Here is a 15883-nt window from a genome sequence, read left to right on the forward strand (position 1 = left end):
AGTTTAAGAGTTTCTCAGTGCTGTATCTGCGAAAGGGTTTTGTCTTAAAGCAAACTAGTGTAAACATGGAAAGACTACTAAAAGTCATTTTTTAAAGTGCAGTGCAGATGCTGGAGGATGCCGAATTGCAGCAATGGCTCCCATATTTATGTAATCCTTGCATTTAATACAAGGGAAGTGAAAAACACTGAATGACTTTCAGTACCTAAAGTTTGTAAATGAATTTTGCTACTATTGTTTCTGTACAAGTTATAATGGAGCGCATTCGGGGCGTTTTGTCGTTCAGGTAAAACATTCCTTTAAGGTGTTTCATCTTCTGTCCTGATGATCCAGCTGTTGCAGGACATTTAGCACAGATTCAGTAACGCCATGATCAGATCCTTCGACTGACCAATAGGAAAACACAACAACCCTGCCGTGATGAGAAACTCGCCGCTCATTGGTGAATCTTCGTGTGACGTTTTGGGAAACTCGCTGTTAATTGGTCGTCTGCCCGACTTTAGTTGAGTGAGCCTCCCTCCATCGTTGTTCCGGGATACCTGCAACCAAGAAAAGGTACAGTGCTATTTACATGGCTGTAACTTTATATTAATAGTGTGACACTCCGGGTTACTTATATTTAATTCCGAGGAAGCCTTTTTGGAGTCCCTTTAATGTAGCAAAATTTTGAAAAAAAAACCGGGGTTTCTACGCACAAGTCTAACGAGTAGTTATTGTCATGTTTTTGCATTCATGTATGTGCTTTGCAAAACTTTTCAGTGTACATCCATCAATTCAGCCTTCATTTTTCATGTTTCAAAAACCCATTTTTAATTTTCTTAGAGAAAAGTGAGCGATGTGGAGCTGTGACGAAATACTTTACGCTTCTCGGTTGAAACGGAAACGGTAATGTTAAAGACGGACAATGCAAATGCTTATTCGGCCACCGGTGGTTTTTGTGATTTTTACAAACTCCGGGCTCTTTCACTTACCGTTATGTGTATGTGACAGTTAGGCTATGTTATCTGAACTAACCAGTTCAGGAAAAGTGATCAAGGAAAGGCGGCCGATGTCACACTTGGTGTCGTGGTAAATGCCACCGTCAGGTGTTTCTTTTGGTGGAATTCCAACAGTGATGCAGAGTCTGATTTACATGCCTGATGGGCACCTGCCGTTAAGTCTATGGGAGAAATGCAAACTGCAAAGAAGGTGGTAGAAGTACCACTTTTAGATGGGGGAAAAATTAAAGCCTTATTTGTGAATTTAAGAGTTTAAGCGTTTTTCAACAAATGTGATTTTATACATGCACTTTTTAAAAAATCCACTAAAATAAAGTTTAAGTTGGATAATGACTCAAAGGAAGTGCCAGGAGGCCTTCCAAGATGACTGGATCTTGGCTACATCTGTCTGATATTTATTGGAAAACTAGTTATGAAATTCCCAGGCTGCGAGACTAACTAGCGCTGTGGTTGCTCTAACATTTCCAAAAAAGCATTTAACCCAGCTACGAGGAAGACAACAACAGTAACTCAGCAGTCTGTGACTTTAAGCCCATTTGCTTGCCTACATTGCCAGTTAAGACTGAATCTAGAGGAGTAGCAGGTTTGGTGTTAAATTTGAATATGTTCAGTTGGCAGCCAAGGGTGGCCTATCAGCATTAAGCAGGAGGTGTTGATGGAATGCCACCAACTCACTACCTGGCAGCAACAGCATGCCACTGTATGAATCACCATATGTTACTGAACCAGGAGTGGCATACAGTCTGCGACTTTTCCATCTCTGCATCACTCTAAGATGGCAATGGCTGTAAAATTTAAAAGCTATAAAAATGAACAGAAATAAGGTGAGCAGTGGAGGTGGAGGTTCGGGCACTCGGCTAGGAACTTTCTGTGCACCCTCCATTGGATATTTTATGGGCAACTGAGAAGAAGGATGTGTGGAATGCCTCAGTTAGCATGCTCAATATGACCTGACACCAGATAAGCAAAAGATAATGGATGGAGAGAAAATTAAAGGTGAATAAGGGAGACTAAACCTCTGAACACTGACAAAAATCTAGATTCAAATGCTTATTTTTTTAATTTAATATAAAGACTGAACCTTACAGGCCTTTGTACAACTAATTTAAAATCTGGTGTCAGAATGAAAACTGCAAATAAATCAAAATCAGCACTTTCAAGTCAATCTGCAGTGTCAGGATTTTGACTCCTGTAAGAGATTCTCACTCTGAAGAAGCAGTGCCCCTAGTGACCCGTCTGTTTAAAAACTACTAAAAGGAAATGCTGTGATATAAATATTGACTTTCTTTTGTTGTATTTTTACAGATTCAGCCATGGATCTTGTGCTGAATGTCGCTGACTACTACTTCTTCACGCCGTACGTGTACCCAGCGTCGTGGCCTGAAGACGGAGCCCTGCGGCAGATTATCAGCCTGCTGGTGGTGACGAACCTCGGCGCTGCAGTCCTGTACCTGGGCCTGGGAGCCATCAGCTACTACTTCATCTTCGACCACAATCTGATGAAACACCCACACTTCTTGGAGGTATAAAGCCCATATCTTGTTTTTATGACGGATGCAGTAATAAACTGAGTGTTGGCAGAGCTAAAGCCTGCAATCAATTGACCTTTGTATCTGCAAAAGGGTGTACAGATTTATAGGAACACTTGCAAATTACTGTCGTGTGCACACTATGGCTTCAAAACCAAGAATTAATCGTGTTTTTACTGTGAAACTAACTGTATTTTATAGTTGTTTATGTTACTGGTTTCACCTCCTGTAGTGTTGTTAATGCTTTTACTGCGTAACGGACATGTAATGTCTACATGTAGTGCTTTAATTGGGCCATTTAACTGGGGTGAGGGTCTCTTCATGAAAGCCTTTGTGTGTCTTTTAAGGCTGGGTGAGAAATGCGCTCAGATCATTTTGTCCATCAAAGTCAATAACAGGAATTCACCACATTGGTTTCATTTTTTTTCTTCATATTTATTTATTTTATTACATATTAAAAAATGTTAATTATTGTTATTATTCCCCCCCCCCTTTTGTAGAATCAGGTATGGCGAGAAATCAAATATGCGATGACCTCTCTGCCCTGGATCAGCATTCCCACCGTGGCCTTGTTTTTCGCTGAAGTCAGAGGATACAGCAAACTCTACGACAATGTCGCCGATTCGCCCCTCGGTAAGCTGAAGAAGCAGCAGAAAATGTTTCAAATTTTCCAAAACACACCAAGTTTTTGTCGGTGACATGACCTCTGTGCTTTCAGGTTGGCCCGGCCTTTTCCTGAGTATGATTTCATTCCTGTTCTTTACTGACATGTGCATCTACTGGATTCACCGCTTCTTACACCATAAGCTTATTTACAAGGTGAGGACACTTGTGCTTTTGCATACTGGCAATATACAATTGCTGAATAGTGGAAATGTCTTTATCGTGCGTTAAACTTTATTGACCTCACTGCTCTCTTGTCCCCAACAGCTGTTTCACAAACCACACCACATATGGAAGATCCCCACTCCCTTTGCCAGTCATGCTTTTCATCCAGTGGACGGCTTCCTGCAAGGAATGCCCTACCACATCTACCCGTTCCTCTTCCCCCTCCACAAGGTGCTCTACTTGGCTCTTTACGTTTTTGTTAACATCTGGACCATCTCCATCCACGACGGCGACTATCGTGTACCCGGAGCTCTGACGAGCGTCATCAACGGCTCAGCTCACCACACTGACCACCACCTCTTCTTCGACTACAACTACGGTCAATATTTCACTCTGTGGGACCGCCTGGGAGGCTCCTACAGGCACCCGTCAGCTCTGATGGGGAAAGGTCCCCATGATCTGATCAGGAAACTTCAAGCAGAGGGAAAGTTGGGAAATGACGAAGCGAAGCCTAACGGGCAAGTGAATGGACGGGCTCAGAGGGGAGTTACCTGTAAGGAGGAGTAACAGTACGTGGGTTATGAATAATTTCAGAAAGTGATCTCTATTTTTGTAAAGACAATTTGCTAAAGCCCAGCGTATTGGAGAGTAATTGGAGTTCATGTATGTGCCAAATAAGCCTTTGTAAGAATTGAGTTCTTGTGGAGCAATGAGTGAATGTGAAACGGCTGCCCCCGGTTGGACTGCACACACATACCAGTCACAACCGGCGCTCAGACTAACATCTGGAAGTGGGGTGTTGTTTTGTAGTGTAACTGATTTTTGCAAACCGCTGAACCGCGCAGCAAAGAGACTCGAGGATCATCAGAAAGCTGGAGCTACTGGAGCTGCTTCAGTCACAAACCAGACCTGAGGCTGGTTTCACAGGGCTCTACTATAGCCAGAAGTTTTTATTTGACAGGTTATAAATCAGACTAACCCAAAAGTTGAAACACTGGCTAATCAGCCATGCCTACTTTGCACTTCCAGTTTTTTATTTTTTTTAAGAGCCATAAGAAATGTAAGAGAAGAGCAGCAGAAGCCTCATTAACTTTAATTTTTCAGAAGTCGTGTCTTCTGTTGCAATTTAATTAAAATATTGAGAAGATGGCAATTATAACTAACAGTTAGAAATTACGTTGCCAACAGAAGTGTCAAAGAAATTCTGAAACATTTAAAAATCTTAGAAAATGTGTTTCATAGATATATACTGGGCAGTTTCCTCTCAGCAGGGGATAAAGTTTGTGGGAATAAATATGAATATGGAATAATAAATATGGGTGCCACATGTGGTTCATTTATTCTTAAGGCCTCACATACCTTAAACAGACCAGCATTTATACATCCATCCCCCTCAAAGCACTGATGTGGTGTGATGCATACAAATCTATATTCTTGGTTCTTTGGTTTCAAGCTCTGCAGGATTTTTTCATGTACACTGATTCTGGTTATAAAGACAAGAGAATAGTTGAACATGATCATTTAATACATGTTTTGCATTTTAATACTATAGTTGTAGCATGCAACATAGAACTGCAATAACTATATGCACCGAACGATCACACGACTCATTTCACTCTTTGCTGAGATTACATTAGCATCATTGTCAGTGTGTTGATGGATACAGAGTAGAAATGCTTTGTGGGTTGTTGTTTTTTTTTTTGAAATATTAATAAAATAATAAATTTAAAATATATTTTAGGCAAATATTCAGTGTCTCTTTATTTATTTTTTATTTTAAGAGCTTGTATTTTATGTTTAACATTATGTTTCCACTTCCAAAAACAACTTCTTCTTTTTTTTGCTTGGGGTTAATATCTCAAAATTTCAACTAAATAACTCAACTGACTCATGGGTGTCAAATGTTTTCCTTATTGGTGGAATCATCAGACTTCCATAGTTGTTGGACTTGCAGTTGTAGTTTAAACCAATGGTTTCATCAAACGCTTTGACCTAAAGGCAAGCTGACTACCTAAGACGCAGTCTTCAGTGGCCTTGAAATTTGACCTGCTGAGCTTTTGGGTCAGCGTCGAGGCAGTGTTACTGACGAGAGCTATGAAAAGTGCTAGTTAGTAGTTGTATAGCTAGGACTGTTGTGCAGTGAAAACAAAAGTGAATTTCAGTATATTATAATAATTTTATTTTTAATATATCTACTTGTTTTCTAGTGAGGTGCTAATATTTCTTACAAACTACACTTTGTCTAGAATTCCACTGGTAAAATAACTCGTATATAAAACCAACTTCCTGCTTTTCAAACGTTCATAAGTGGTCATGTAAAACTCTACAACCTTGGTGTTGTTGCAGTTCATTTTACAGTGTGTAGTGTTAATGATGTGAAGGGACACATTTAAACCAAGAGTTTTGTGCATAAATCTAAACAAGTAATTTTTGGTGCTTAAACTTAACCAGCAAGTAAAAGCAAAACTTACAAAAGACAAGTGAGAACAAAGTGCACAAAGCTCCCAAAAACCATATTCTCCTATGTACGCTTTAAAACAGTAATGTTTGTTCCTCTAATATTGTAGCAGCCAGTATTTTTAAAACACAGACGACAAACGGCAGCAGCATCTGACAGTGTTTTACACGTTTAAGATGACAACGCAGGTTTTATATGCTCATAATAAAAAACAAAAGAACCACTGAAGCAGCTTTTTATCAGAGCAAGTATGATGGGAAAGCCTGTTCTACACATGCTCGTTAGATGTCCAACTCCCTTGTTTTGGTGACAGGCAGGCTTTGCTCTCCTGTCAGTAATGTCAGTCATCTCAGCAAAAAAACAAGGGCATCCAAAGGAAGGATCGCATGGCTGCCCCGGCTGCCATTCCTGCTAACATTCCCAGTGCTAGATGCTCCACCACGCCATCAAACGGGTCCCTTTGAACAACCACCTGGTGGGTTCCTAAAATATAGACAGAAAGAAGACACTTATATCATTTGTGTTAACATGACAGTTGCTTTGAATGTCTAGAAAAATAAGGGCAGATCAGGGTTGTAAAAAGGGACAATGTCAGAACAGTCCACACCTTGAAGATCATTGTGGTGTGGTGGATTGTGCACCGATGATGAACTGAACTCATTTATTGACAAAGGCCTTTTTACTGGTCATGAATTTAATCATCAGCTCGTGTCAAATCCAAGTTGTGCTTATTAAAATGAACTTTAACTGGCATACAGTGTGCCGGTATTGCAGTATTGATGGGCTTCTGTGCAAAAACTGACCACAGTGCATGCGCATGTCTACCACTTCCACTTGAAATTTAAAGGCAAGATTGATGCATAAACAAAAAACATGAAGTCAAAACAGCATAAGCATCATTTCTGGATAAAATTACCTAAACGTTCCCTAAGATTATAAGAGAATGATCAGACTTCTGTTAGGAAGCAACAGTAACTCAAATATCCCCTGATTACATTCCAAGTATACAGAAGAGCATCTTTGAGTGTAGGTCTGCAGCAGCAGAAGACCACGCTGGCCCAGCTAGGCCCAGGAAAACGACAATACAATTTACACAGGCTCAACAAAACTCTACAACCATGGGATAACACGCCATGTCACAAACTGGTTTCTTGAACATGACCATAACTTCATCGTGCTGAAACTGTCTCCACAGTCACCAGATCTCAATCCAGCGGATCACCTTTAGGATGTGGTGGAGCAAGAGATTTTTACATCGTGAACGTGAAGTTGATGAATCTGAAGCAACTATGTGATGCTATCTTGTCAATGTGGACCAAAATGTCTGAGGAATGTTTCTAGTACTTAGTTGAATCCATGCCTATGAAAAACTAAAGCATTGCCAAAGCCAAAAGGGCCTTTTAACCCAATGCTAAGCGAACATAAGTGAAGTGAATGTATAAAACACATGGCATAATACTTTCAAAGTAAAATCCTATAGGCTTTTACTTTTAAAAGAAAATCATTAAAACCCAATTAAGTGAAGTATTTAAAGGACTCAGACGTGCACAGCCCCACTAATCTGCCTCTCGGCTCATTTACAGAGCAGGTGTGTGGACTTGTGTCCAGCTAAATGTGGACACAAATATAAAACACTTACAACATTATAAACAAAAATTATTATTAGCATACCAATTACTGTTATTAGTCTAAGCACTGCTCACTGTCACGTTTTAAAAAAGGTTGCTTTGTTCTACCTAATTTATTACTGATTCAAAGCACCGCCCAGCAGGAGCGTCAAGTGCCCTAAATCTAGCTCCAGAATTCAATTAGAATTCACAGTGCAGCAAGAAAGAGTACTCAGAGTAACACATGTCACATCTGGGAAACCATACAAAAATATGCATCATCACACATGATGAGGTTATACAGAGGTAAGTGCAGTGAATGGTTCTGGGTTTTCTGTTTCCTCACAGGCTACATACCAGCTACATCATAAGTGCTCAGTTCGTGTGGTGTGCCATGTTTTATAAAACATACTGCAGCAACCAAAGCAGTTATGGATTATTTAGATTACTGTTGAATTGTCTGCCTCTTTGGAAGAAGAAGACAGCTGCCATATTTCAATTCCCTGTTGTTTACAGGATTCAGAAAAGAGCCCTCATAAGCCGACCTGTTTTTGCTTGATAGGATATGGTCTAGGATAATAAATGCAAATGAATGCTGTTGTTTTTGATCCAGTATATAGACCGCAGCATTAGACTTATTTAGTGTAGAGCTAAATGCTTCTTTAAAATGCATAGACCTGGTTAATTTAATTTATTTGCTTAATTTTATTGTCCTAAAATTACAATATTAAAGGGAACTATTATAATTTTCCATACTTTTTAAAAAAATAAATAAAATGGCTACATATTATAATATATGTACTATGTACTATAATAAGTCGATAATAAGTCTAGTTTTCTGTGTTAAGCTATGATATCTTACCTGGTCCTGCTCCAGGTGTTATGTAGACAGTGTGGTGGCTGTTGAGGGGGACAGCCTGGTAGGAGTCATCATATGGGTCATACGTGAACACCTACAGTGAAAAAAGCAAAGCACTACTTTTAACTCTGTGGTGGAAACACTATCTGAGAGCTTGCTGATCGTGTTTGAGCTTTTTACAAAAAGCATGAAGGACTCACCGGGTTTCTTCTGGTCTGCAGCAGAGTCAGTTTCCACGCTCTGAAAAATAAACAAGCAGGACTGAGAAACTGAGGGACGGTTGTGAAGTAAAGCAGAGAATAATGAGGTGAAGCGTGAGTACCTACATTGATTCGTCTTCACTGTTTGCACACAGGTTGAGTGTTGAGCCGTCCATGAGGTGAACCACGATGAGATTCTCCCTGGGATTGCTCTCTGGTGGAGTCACACCTGGAGTAAAATTAAAGGAGTAAATTACCCATATCTGTTAAAGGTAAACCAGAGGTGAGAATGAATGAGCTAAAGCTTCTTTCCTGTTTTTATAGCAAACTGCGACCAGGCCTACTGTAAGAATACATGTTTTTGCCATGGACATAAGGTAATCTATAATCATGAGACATTTTCTTCTAAACTTCTATACAGTCTGACCAATATGGTCTTTAAAATGCTGCAAATTCAAAGCTTTTGTGTGTCAGCGTTCACACTTGGAAGTTACGTCTACATTGGTGAAGAAATAGTGATGGAACATGTTCGCTTCTGGGTATAATTGTATCACAGATCCGTGCTGTACCTCCACATTCCTGACCGGACTGCACATCTATGCATGCTAGTTTGAGACTGACGCGATGCTCCAGCTCTCGCCTGTTGTCTGACTTGTAGAAGCAAAGACTCCCATCGATCCAAAGGTCACACCAGTTAAGCTTCCAGCGTTTGAGGACAGAAGCTGGAGAGGAGACACATGCCACATTGTAAAATTAGTGCATGGTAAGGTGCTGGGATAACTTTAAACTTCAGTTTAACATCCTTCTGTTGCAGGCCTCACATCTCAGGCGATTTAGTAGTTGCTTTTGAATATAGTCCCACCCCCATCCCCCTCCAACCAAGCAGGTGTATCTCCATTGGGTGTCCTTGGTAAGCCACTTAAAGGCACGGCCAAGAACAAATAATGAGATTATAAGTTAGAAAGGGTAGAGTTTCATAATGCGTGAAGTTTTCTAGAAAATCCTCAGTGTCGAGTTTGCAATCTGGTCACCAACACAAATACACAACACAACATACATGAAAACCAGACCACATGTATCAGCTATGATTAGAATAAAGCTAATAAATCAGCTATGCTGATATATTTTCTGATGTTAAATGATCCTAGTAGAATTTAAAGTTTTAAAACTGTTGTTATGAACCAATCCAGTCTTGGTCATCTGTAGACACAAAGCATCTAACCGAGCAGTTAGCAGTTTGAAGCAGGCAGCTGTATTCAGTGAGCTGTTTTAGAAATCCTAGAAATCCAGCACGCTGCCTTCAGTCTTATGACAATAGTGTAATCTGCAAAAATGCAAAAGGTTTCAAATACATTTCACTGTGCTAAGTGTTATCACTTTATTCAATGCAGTTTAACATAAGGTGAGGTAAAATGTACATGTAACTTGCTAATTGTCACATAGATGCATGTCTAGTCTAGATGTTGATGCTCATTCAACTCGTTAAAAACAGAAAAGTGAAAAAAGTAAAAGAAAATGCAATGGCCCTTATCACTACACTTAACAAATACAGGTGAAATGGGTGATTATTTTAATTATAAGACAAGTCTTGTCCTGTAGGTCTTGTCTCTTAAAGCACCCCAAAAAATGAAGCCTACATGTTTTCAAACATTAATTATAAATTAATTAATTTAATTAAATAATTGAACCTTTAAGTTACTAGCACTAATTTTATCATAGAATTCCCTGAATTTGTGTAGAAAAAAAAAAACTTACTCTGTCTCCACAACCAGCTTGATTTCAGGAGCGCCATAATCCTCAGATGTTGTCCTTGTTATCAGTTTGCTTTGATAATAATCCAGGAGCAAAAGGCTTGCTTATGTCTAAGAGACTGTATGATCCCACTCTGTTGTTGGAGGCCTTTGCCTGGGTTTATATTGCCTCTGTCCTGCAGATATTGAGGTATTGGTAGATTAATCTGGCTCTCACCAGGACTGACACTGATTCAGAGGATCATTCTGGATTAGGAGACCACGCCCTCTCTCAACCCCCCCCCAACACTCTTTCTGAATTGATTTCTCTATCAGACACTTGCACTGTGGGCGACACAAATGTTTAAGTTGTTGAACACTCTTATTACATAAACTAAACTCCTGTAGGCCTCATTCCACGGATTCATATGCACATGCATGACATGCTTTTACAATTTAATCCCTGTCCTGAAATAACCACCAGAGGATTAGCCTAATATTACCCAGGTCAGTTCTGTGAGTCTTCTCAGAATGTCCGCAGGTGATGCATGATGACATCATTTCCTTTTATACCCTACAGAAAGTTCTGGTCTTGTTTAGGTCAGCTCAGTCTCCTGATGGTGTGTTTACACCAGTTCCTAAATTCAGAACTAGTTTTTGTTTGTTGGTTTGTTTTAACTGTGTGTCACTATGTTATGTTGTCACACCCCATCCATACAAGCTCTGAAATGGCGACTTTCCTCCCATTGTTACAGTTTTTTCATGAACCACTTGGCGATTATTGTTGATGAACAGTTTTGAAACACTGCATGAACTAAATATTTATATATAAGATTTTATTAATCATAATAATAATAATGATGACACACTGAGTGTTAACGGTTTACTGGAGCATGCCTCTCTGTTTTTAAGGGAAACAAAAGGATGTACCCACAGGTAAAATGGTAGAGAAGTTGCAGAAGTGGTTCTGTTTCTTTAGGAGTTGCTATTTGACATCCAGGGCATGACTTGTCTTGTAAACATTTCAATCACAGTGGGGATCGTGGAGAATCTTGACTGCCGCCTCTCATAATTCCCAGCAGGCGTCTTTATTTGAAAGCTTGGCTCACTGCAGTCAGAAGATGTATATGTGCTGCTGTTGTGTTTGATGAACAGAATCCGCTCTCTGATTGTCAAATTTTTCATTTTAATATATTTCTTCTTATCTAAAGTTTTTTTCCCCTCTAAGTGATGTTTCTCTCGGTCCCTTCATATAACTCCTGCTGTTTTATTTAAGAGTTGAACCCCCGAAATCAGTTATAATCTGACATTTTTCAGTAGCCAGCTTCCATCATGTTTGTCATGGAAATATTTTAATGTATAACCAAAATGTTGGCATTTAATACTCAGTCTAAAACATATAGTAACTCAGTCAGACATCTTTCTTTCCCCAGTTTACCCACTATTACTCTTCTCCACATCTTCAGTTCATCTGAACCTTCCCTAATGGTCGCTACCAATGAAAACCATTACATCCTCAGCGCTGCCACCTTTTTGTCAGTGCCACTGTCTCCAAACTATACATCAGAGCAGGTCTCACTTCCATCTTGTAAACATTCCCTTCCTGCTGTTCTGCTGTCACACCAGCAAGAGTGAGAGGTGAGTAAATATTGGCGGATGAACCACAAAAAATACTGATGTCAACTCATGAATGAATGAGAAAGTACTGAAACCACTATGTAATAGAGAGAAGCCAGTTTGGCATCACTGACAGGAATAAATGGCATAGCTTTTGGTGTGCACATTCAAAAATAATTTTACAAAGCAATAAAGACTAAAGTAAGAAAATAAATGCAAAGAATGCTAATTTACAAATTTCATGTTGATTTTTGTATTAATTGGCAAAGTTTATGACATTTCACAGTGGTTAAAAACAGGATGGTTTCTCCAAATGAGCTTTTTCTTTGATCCAGAAATCTCCACTTCATGAGCACTTACATGCACCAAGAGTTTAGAGCCTGATAAATGTGAACATTTATTGATAACATGGCAAAATGGCCTTTTCTGGCCATGCTATATTTTTGATCCCATGAGAGAAAAGCCAAAATAAATTCAAACTCTCAAACCCAGTTCTTGTTTTTTTAAAGTCATTAAAGATGTATGCTCAGAGAAATCCTTAAAAGCTCCAAACTACCATGACTTTCGTGCCCACGATGAGAGTAAACTTCTGACGATTTCTCTGAGCAAATGTGCTGCGTCTGTTTGTCTTCATGTTCCTCCTCTGCAAAGCTATAAAACACAAAAGCTATTTAAAAGTAAATTATGACATATAGATCAGTAAAGTAACAATAAACACATCAAACCACATATTGCTCCTCCAGGATCACTGAATAAAGAGTGCAACAGTGTGACTTACTCACAAATTGGTCCGAATCTTTTTACCAACTGTAAACACAGTTTGTTTCTCCCCCAAAACTCTCGTGACTGTTCCACAGTGTTTGTGGTTAGGTTGGAGGAGCTGCAGATGCTTGTGTACGGATAGGGCCGAATTATAATCATGGCTGTATGAAATATTTACTGTTGGGAGATATGATGTGAACCCCAGGGTTATGATCTGAATGCAGCACAAATGTGGCAAACTAAAGAGAGACGGAGAGAGAGGGACGCTATGTTTGTTGGCTGCTTTTTTTCTGCTGTTGTGCAACTCCCACAGCGACTCTGGGCGGACAGACGGCTCACTCACTACTCTATGGGTCAACAAAACTTTTGGATATCTCTGTAACTCGTTGGCTTTGTGGCACAGTCGCATTATTTGAGCCATGGGTGGACTTTGGATAGATTCATGCGCAACAGCTCCTGGCAGAAAGAGATAACACCACAGATTTTTTATCCATTTAGAAGCACGGTGGTCTCGGAAGTGATCTAAAGGTGAAGGGGCTATGTTAGCAGGTGTTTGATTTTATAGTTAAAGTTATTAAAAATTTTACGGAAAAAGGGAGAAGACTGACAGTGAGAGAACATTTATAGAGTTGGAAAAGTCAACATCCTCCTGGGTAAATCCATAAATGACTAAATAAAGCTTCATAGAAATAGATATGAGTTGAAGTGTTATTTTAGTCCAGATCAATGTGAGGGAGCTACAGTCTCCACTGAGACAAAGTTAAATATCAATTAAAACCGAATCTTTGTACCAAGTGTTTTATTTATTTATTTAATATTTACCAAACTAAAATACATTCAGTACGTAAAACCAGGTACATTTCGACCTCTCAGTCCTAAACTGCTGCATATGTGCTGATGAATCAGATTAAAATCTTCAATTTTCTTATTGCTGAGGATCTTCTGGGGGCCAAAGACTCCTCCAGATGGCCGATAGCCTGCTTTTGTCTCACAGAGCTGGTATAACACAGAGCTCAAGACTAAACATTATTGGCAAACTTGCTGTGAAATTGCGCATAACTTTATTAAAAATGATGTACCTTTTTGTTTTTGATCAATTAAAAGCTCCACTTTCAGACCAAAAACAAACTTATTGCTGAAATGGGTTGGTACACTTATAAAAGAAAAAAGGTTAATATGTCTATACACAGTTTGCTGCTTTTAGTAGTAATATAGCAAAAGAAAAATATGAGCGCTCAGTAAGAGCCTTCTGTCGATAATGAATGACTGATAGCGATCACTGTGATGACTTATTCATCCATTTGCCTTTTTTTTCTTAAGTAAGGATATCCCATCATCTGCTGTATTGTTAATTTTTTTTAAAGCTGTCATGTGGCATGATGATAAAATTCAATCTTGTAGGGACAGGCACACTCAAATGCACTCAGCTTAAAATGCATGTTTTTGAACTGTGTGAAGAAAACTGAAGAAAATTAACCGACAGAGGCACAGAGAGGAAAGTCAGGCCCATCAAGGCCACACTCACCCAGTGGAGCATTGTGCTGCACTGTGTAAATCTAATAGCGTTACACTGCATAGTGATACTTTTTTTTTTTCAGTTTTCCTGCAGAATGAGTACTTTAGATGTTGACAGAAAAGTAGATTTACCTTGTAATGGCCTGATGTTCTAAATGCAGGGCTTTCACCTGCATGGAGCATTTTCAAATTCTTACATTGGTGCTTTGTCTTGAGGACCTAAACACATCTTCAACCACTGCTTTTTAATGTTAACGTTTTCATGCATGAGCCTCATTGTCACATATATTTTGGGTCTGTATTAGAAAAGGAGCTGAGGGTGAACTGATACCCTGCTGGCTTCACACAACTCATAAACTTCTCTCTTCCACAGGAACCCAAAATACTTCATGGCTGCCATCTGGTGGCAACATTATGTAGGCCTGTTTACTCCAGTGACACTGACATATTCATGTTGTAGGTGATACTCTAAATGAAGAAAAAAATGAACTCACTAAAAGACACAAACATGCCTTTTATTCTTTTGCCAGTTATATAAAGTTAGAGAGATAAAGATATATGAGGTTTTCTCAACATTTCTCAACTTTAAAATTCATAATATTCATCACATCTGCAGATTTTAGTCATATCATATCCAGTGACAGAGACTTTCCTTTATCTGATCTGAAAACTAATTTGATTAAATGCCATTTAATTACATGAACTTTATTAGGAGTTATTGCTGTGCAGGCAAAAATGTAAGCAATGTTGTACAGTAATCATAAATCAAAACTATTCTGGCTTTATAAGTGAACTTAAATCTAACATACACATGTCGTTAATGTACAGTCATAGTAAATAATTTATTTTTTGTGATAAACGTGTCAGTTCCTATCGCTTTATGCACATCATTAAAAACGTGTTGTTAAAGCATTGGTATACACCGCAGACTGTATATACATGTTTTATCAAATATATTTTATACACTCAGTGCTCTGAGTATTTGCCCCATACCTAATTGATTATTGGGGTGGGGGTTTTTTTGCATTTCTGTCACGTTTAAATGTTTTAGATCATAAAAAAACATTGTAATATCAGTCAAAGATAACTCAAGTAAAAACAAAATGCATTTTTTGAAGTATGATTTCATTCATTCAAGGGAAGAAACATTATCCAAATCTAGCCCTGTGTGAAAAAGCCTGCTAAATGTGCCACCCTTGGCAGCAAGAACTGCAAATAAGCATATGTGATAAATGGCAATGAGTCTTTATCATCGCTGTAGAGGAATTTTCGCCCACTCTTCTTTGCAGAATTGTTTTAATTCAGCTACACTGGAGATTTTTCAAGCTTGAACGGCCTGTTAAATGTCATCTCAATGCATCTTAAATGGATTTAAGTGCAGACTTTGACTAGGCCAGGTTCATCAGTGTTTCAACTTTTCTCCATTTGTGAATAATGGCTCTCACAGTGTCTTGATGCATGCTCAGTCATCCAGATAAGTAAATCCCAAAGCCTTAGAAATGGATCTGTAACCCTTTCAGAGAGGCTGCAACTTCGTCAAACTGGCTGTAGCCTATAGGCTTCCTTGATTCAACAAGGTCGGCCTTTGGAGCTCCCAGGCGTGGGAGTGACTGGTGTAATTGAACTCAGCTTTTAAAAAACTGCCCGTAATCAGTAAATTTCAAAAATTGTCCGTTAAAGTAACCAGCTACATCTAAAAATCGTAAAAAAGACTCGCTAAAAAATTAAATTAGGATAATAATAATAATAATAATAATAATAATAATAATAATAATAATAA

General features: G+C 38.8%; 2 protein-coding genes across 3 annotated transcripts; one reads left to right on the forward strand and one right to left on the reverse strand.

The window, feature by feature from the left end:
• Nucleotides 1-412: 412 nt before the first annotated feature.
• On the forward strand, nucleotides 413-4830 carry sc5d (sterol-C5-desaturase). Its single transcript, XM_003453729.5, has 5 exons — nucleotides 413-555; nucleotides 2304-2521; nucleotides 3028-3160; nucleotides 3246-3346; nucleotides 3458-4830. The coding sequence occupies exons 2-5, from the start codon at nucleotides 2312-2314 to the stop codon at nucleotides 3920-3922; spliced, it is 909 nt and encodes a 302-aa protein (XP_003453777.1). The 5' UTR covers nucleotides 413-555; nucleotides 2304-2311; the 3' UTR covers nucleotides 3923-4830.
• On the reverse strand, nucleotides 3588-15865 carry plekhb1 (pleckstrin homology domain containing B1). Of its 2 annotated transcripts, none has more exons than XM_003453706.5 (7): nucleotides 12383-12743; nucleotides 10235-10406; nucleotides 9049-9201; nucleotides 8606-8708; nucleotides 8480-8519; nucleotides 8283-8373; nucleotides 3588-6296 (listed from the first exon to the last, which is right to left on the reverse strand). In XM_003453706.5, the coding sequence occupies exons 2-7, from the start codon at nucleotides 10269-10271 to the stop codon at nucleotides 6163-6165; spliced, it is 558 nt and encodes a 185-aa protein (XP_003453754.1). In that variant the 5' UTR covers nucleotides 10272-10406; nucleotides 12383-12743; the 3' UTR covers nucleotides 3588-6162. The 2 variants fall into 2 exon arrangements, with proteins under 2 accessions (XP_003453754.1, XP_019219390.1); XM_019363845.2 differs by lacking the exon at nucleotides 10235-10406 and having other exon boundaries at nucleotides 4275-6296; nucleotides 12383-12477; nucleotides 12605-15865.
• Between the last annotated feature and the right edge of the window lie 18 nt (nucleotides 15866-15883).

Source organism: Oreochromis niloticus, linkage group LG10, assembly GCF_001858045.2.
Source record: "Oreochromis niloticus isolate F11D_XX linkage group LG10, O_niloticus_UMD_NMBU, whole genome shotgun sequence".
Taxonomy (NCBI): Eukaryota; Metazoa; Chordata; class Actinopteri; order Cichliformes; family Cichlidae; genus Oreochromis; species Oreochromis niloticus.